Raw genomic sequence first — 5693 nt, forward strand, 5'->3', positions numbered from 1 at the left:
GGTGGGGTGGGCGAAGAACGAAGCGAAGTAGAGGGAAGACGAGACTCGTTGGTCGAGGGTGCAGCGGAGTCTGAACCGAAAACTTGAAAACTTTCCGGTAGAAAAAGCATTCGAAGACCGCTACATCGTCGCTCGGTAAGAAACACGAGAAGCAGCCAGAGGCTCGAGGATCATTTACTGCAGGAATTCGTCCGTTCTTATCTCTCGTATTTGCCTTAAATAGTTTTCCTATTACAATCCTTGGAGGTTCAGTTGCGATCTCGCTTTTTTCATGCCTGGCAAAGAGATGGCAAAGAGACATTCGATGGCGATGCGTAGGTGATCACTAATCACGATACTCAGCCTATCTCGCCAAACCTAAGATGCGTAAACGTTCTTTACGTTTATTTGACATCTTCAAAATCTTCATTCTTACGCCTCCGTACAAACTTTTCCTCTACTACGTTCGTCCATTCATCTTTTCCATTCATCTGTCCTTTAATAAGAGTATTCTATACCAACTACGCTAATGTTCCTCCTTTCGTTTCACGTTTCCCTCCATTCCTTCTGGACTCCCGAAGGACGCGCAAAAGAGTCTAATTCAAAGTCAAGGACAAACGATTGCGGTCAATAGTCCTGGCTGGAAACCGTTCAAACACCTTGACAGAAGGGAGGAACACAAGAGAAGCATAAGAGAATGAAAAAAGTCGTTGATCGCAAGTTGTAGCTGAAAGCGTGACTGGAGAGAGAATTACGAGACCGGTGGGAAATCGGATGCGATCGGCCGGCAAGATCGGCGAGACGATACGAATCAAAGGTTACCAAGCAATGCTGGTAAAATCCTCCGGCTTAATAGATACCTGCCAAGAAGCGACGGAATGAGGGTAAGAGGTTACTCCGGAAGATACAAAGTATCAGGAGGGTGCAAAGGATGGCGGCTGTGAATCGGTTCAGCGAAGGTACGAGGGGGTCGCGAATACGGAATAGCCAATCTTAAACGAGACATCCGACATTTCGACCTTATCGTGCCGAATGACAAATGGGTCCTCGTGGGAGAATCAATGTTGGGAAAGGTTTCCCTAAGCTTTTGGAAGGAGTGCTTTGTCGGCGAAGGTGGAAAAGGTGGAAAAGGTGGAAAAGGTGGAAAAGGTGGAAAAGGTGAAGGTCGAAATGGCGAATGGTAGCGAGAGTGATACTAAGGCAGAAACGGTGGAAGGTGAAAAGGTGAACGAACCCTGGGATCCAGCATTGGACGGCAAACGATGCCGCGTGTTGCCGAGTGCGCGCACGCGCGATCACGCAGGCGGTTTCGCAACTCGAAGGACGAGGGGAAAGATAGCAAGAGAGTGAAAGGAAAAAGAAGAAAAAAAGTATTTAGTTTGAGTGTCGCACGTGGATTGGGCGAGGAAAAGTTCGAAAAGTCGAGGGGAGCTGCTCGCAGTTTACCGATTGCCGGGAAATTTCGGAATTTATCCTTCAGTTAGAAAGGACGGAACGGCGCGTGGTCTATTTCACAAATCAGATTACGGAAAATCTCTCGGGAAATTTCTGCTACGATAACTTCTCCGAGCAGGAGGCTGGACTGTCCGAGGGGAACCGTCATGGAAAACCATGACGGCACCCTCTGCGTCGCAGTGAAGGTATTGTTCAGGAAACAATGCAGCGACTGATTGCAAGCGGTCAGGCGAAAACTTGACTCGAAAATAAACCGGAGCGCTCAAATGGTGTCCATCCCTGCCAAATGCATCCACTCGGAATACTCGACGAGCCTCTCGCAGCGTTATTGTCAAAGCATCGATGGACCCGTGCAGCCGATTCCAGACGATGCTGGGATGCGCGAGGACGAGTCGGAGGAAGGCAGAGCACGGAGGCAATACGCACCCGCGGTAAAAGAGCCAGAAAAAAAGGGACACACGTTTCTATTGTCGAGAGAGGAGAATGAAGATAGAAACGACGCATTCTGCGTCCGGCGAGTAATTTGCAATTTAAAAATTCCGCACCGCACGTTACCGTGTAATCATTTTCAGTTTATCTTTGATTCTCGTAATTTCTTTTGAATCTGCATACCCGTCGAAAGCTTTATCCTCCGTCCATTGGAAGGCGAGATTCCTTTGCAATTGAAATTGACGAGGAAGAAGCTGCTCAAAATCCTGCCCACTACTGCAAACGCGGTAATCACCATCAAGTTTACTTAAACATCTTGAAACGTGCCCAGTCAAATGTGACGATGATATTGCTTTTTTTCTTTCTTCTTTTGAAATGTCCAGCGAACGGTTTAGACGTACCCTTGATGTCGACAGAATTACGTGATTGTCGGTGGAGAGAATTAAACTTTTGAGTGCGAGTCGTGCAGTTTACGAACCGGAGCGAAGCTCAAGGAAAATCATGGCCGCAATGTATTCTCGAGAAAGAGGAAAGACTGACATGCAAGAAGACAGCTCTAAATCCGCAAGCGGCAGCTTCGCTTACGATAGAGCAAAGATCGAGGGTTTCCTCGTGGGTGAAGGTGCGCGCGCGCGTGGCATACCTGCCGCACATTTATACTTCTCTACCGAGTGTTCTTTACGATTACGTCAGATTAAGTGGACTTTTTCGATACGTGAACGGAAATTCCTTACTATTACGAAATCGTTAACGGAATCGGATTACGATTCAATGAAAGACGGATTTCCGGAACGTCATCGACTCCTGCTTCTACTCCTGAATGTCCAAACGGCATGCTAGAGTACATTGCCTGGACTTCCTCCTGATCATCCGATACTCTGCATCGGCACCTGCCGATAATCAATTCCTTCGTTCTCTCTCGCTAATCCGCTAAATCTTGCTTGATCTCAAGTAACTCGAATTCATTGGAGTTAGCAAATCAAAATTAAACGTAAAAAGCTCGCGCGTATCGCGAATTTGTAGTAATTGGGAGAAAAAGTAAGGAGACTATCGCTTTATCATGGCTCTCGAAAGTTCTTGAAAGAAATGAAGGAAATAGATCCGTTCGCCAATTTCCCGGACTTCTGGTTTCTGCTTTCGGGAATGCATTGTAATTCAGGCCGAAGAGTTTCGCCAGTGGCAAGTCCCTACGTGACTGGCCTGTCAAATTGAACACATAAAACTGCACGAGAGACAGTTATGTCCTGGCTAACGTATCGCTCGCACGTGTCTCCGTCGTTTCCGCTGTTTCTCATTGTATCGTCATCCCAGGTGCACGGCGCTGCGTGCCCTAGAGTCAGTCGCGAGCCTAAATACTTGTATTGTCATTCCTGGAGTCGGATGGGAGGTCACGTTGTGGCAGGTGAGGCGGAAATCGATTCTGAAATCTGGCGAAAATCGGAATGAAGAGACTTACAATTAAAGTATAGTAGGATCCCAGCGACGAATACGAAGACGACGACGAGGAGGACCAGGAGGAGCAGAAGTATCGTCGGCCTACACCAGGCACTCTGTGGCACTTCGGTCTGCTGATTCTTCGTCCTCTTCTGCTCGACCACGCTAGACTCACCACTTACGTTCACTACGACACCCTTGTACGTGTACTGCGGCACTTTTTTGTTCGCCAAGAATCCATGGTCGTCTTCAGGGTCCGAATAAACTCCGTAAGCTTCGAAGTTGTTCTTCCTGTAGCCGTTCATCTTCTCCGACGTGTCCTCCTCCTGCTCCTGATGCTGTCCTCGCGCGTACGATGACGTGGCCTCTCCAATTTTGAGGGTCTGCTCGTAGTTCCTGGAGGAGTCGTACCTTGTCGAGGTATCGTATTTCCCATAGCCTTTAGCCAAATCGTATTTCGAGGGGGAATCCATGGACTTGGCTGCCTTCGAGCTGGACTCGAAAGGCTGCTGCTGCTGCTGCTGCTGCTGCTGCTCCTCGTATTCGGACTCGAATGATCTCTTTGCGTCGTACTTGTAGCCTTTACTCTCGTAACCCTGTTCACTGCTGTTGTACTTCCCCGAGGACTCGTACCTGGGCAAGGTACCATACATCTTGCTCGAATGATACTTCCGAGTATTCAAATCCTGAGTGGAACCGGAGCTGAGCTCGTACGTTGCGTCATGAGTCTTCACTCCAGACTCGTAGCCCTTAGACACTGACTCGTAGATCTTGCCGGTGTGTTCCTTTTTCTCAAGTTTGTGCGTCCCCTCGGCATACCTGGACGCGTACTCGTAATCGGTCAGGTCCCTCGAGTATCGTCTGGCGCTCTCGGGATGTTCGTAAGGTGCATCCGGATCAGACTCCTGATAGGGCCTATCGGATCTCCTCTCGTACCTCAAAGTATCCTTCGGATAAATCCTATTGTCGAACCTTTCCAGACTCTCGCACTCGAACGTTCCTTTCCTCTCGAAGCTCCTACATGAATATCCAGGCTGCTGCTGCCGTTCTTGCTCCTCTTCCCTGTAACTCGCTCCCGGATCGTGATCCAAGTATCTGGAGCACCTGCGCTTGCTACCATAGTCCATCGAGCCCTCCACGACGTTTGGCAGTTTGCTGCTCAAATTTTCACCCGTCCCGGAACCCTGCCAGTTCTCGGCATGCTCCACGAGATTCGGCAACCGCGCAGCACTGGAGCTACCGGGTGTATTCTCCGTAAGGTCAAGCTTCAGGCCATTGCTTATCTTTTTCATTTTTCACCGCTGGCATTCCGACACCACACCACACGCCCTTTTCTTTTGAGCATTCGAGGAGACCTTGCTTAACTTCCATTAACTTTCTTCTGCCTAGCTGACTTACGGCCGCGAGACCCAATCAGAATCAGCGATGTTGCTGCTCTCGTCGCTGACGCGCTCAAGTACTGCTCGATCTTGGTTAGGATACGGGGACATGTTAGTCGGTTCTTACTCTGTTGTTAGCAGGAACGAGCCTGAAAAACAGAAAAGGGGATAGATTGTTAGTGAGTTAGTGGATTAACTGAGATGCAAGGAACCAAAGATAAATTGTTAAAAGGCTAACGTCATTTACTAGATAATTTACGAATAATTCAACTGTTACAGAGCGACAGTTCGTGAAATTTAAGAGAGACATTATACCCGAGTCCAAATTATCGGAGCCTCCTCTTCGAATCTCGCAGCCTCTCTGAGAGTCGATAGAACCTAGTGACGTCTTGTGGATCGAAGCGCTGTGCTCCGTCGCGTTCGGGGCACACGTGTGAGACTCTCCGATGTGTCTATACGGAGCGGCATAAAGTAAATGTTTCTCCTTAAAGGAGGACGTGAAGGGCCTAAGAGACTAGGGGCCCCGTCTAGTTTGCCAGACTAGATGGATTCGGGCGCTAGCATTAAAGAATAGCGGGGAAGCCAGACGCCAGACCATGGCCGTTACGCTCCGTACGAACGTTGTCATGCAGCAATACTTTGCACAGTTCGGACTTCATTTAATACATTTGAGAGATACACGAGAGTTGCCAGTTGATTGTTTCACGTTCTGCCACTTAGCGGGCATCCTAACGACGGCACAAGCCGTTTACGTAGCCTACTTTCAATCTACAGGTTGCACGCATTTCTGTTTTCGCGAGTTCTATGTACAATTGTACGTAGATTCAAAGGAGGTTTTCGATTTCGACTCGGCATCCAGAGTCGTTCAGATCGAAACGAAGCTGACTGGAGTTGGCACAGCTGAAGTTGGGAGGTGATCACGCGTTAGCCAGACTTGCGATCAAAAGGAGGCTGAGCACCCAGCCTGCAGGTTCAATGTCGAGTGAATTGGGATGAAGAAGGGAGGGAGGGAGGGAG

The 5693-nt window shown here is 48.8% G+C and overlaps 2 protein-coding genes across 8 annotated transcripts in view; both read right to left on the reverse strand.

Annotated features, from left to right (window-relative positions):
* Window positions 1–5693, reverse strand: part of LOC107269311 (agrin) — a 189182-nt gene that overhangs the window by 136206 nt on the left and 47283 nt on the right. For all 7 annotated transcript variants that reach the window (XM_015743018.2, XM_015743017.2, XM_015743012.2 and 4 more), the window contains exon 2: window positions 3320–4825. In XM_015743018.2, the coding sequence (XP_015598504.1) occupies window positions 3320–4589 (1270 nt within the window). In that variant the 5' untranslated portion in view covers window positions 4590–4825. The remainder of the gene's footprint in view (window positions 1–3319; window positions 4826–5693) is intronic.
* Window positions 1–5693, reverse strand: part of LOC112494576 — a 146790-nt gene that overhangs the window by 59090 nt on the left and 82007 nt on the right. The window lies entirely within an intron of this gene.

Source organism: Cephus cinctus, unplaced genomic scaffold (genome assembly GCF_000341935.2).
Source record: "Cephus cinctus unplaced genomic scaffold, Ccin1 Ccin1_scaffold0629, whole genome shotgun sequence".
Taxonomy (NCBI): Eukaryota; Metazoa; Arthropoda; class Insecta; order Hymenoptera; family Cephidae; genus Cephus; species Cephus cinctus.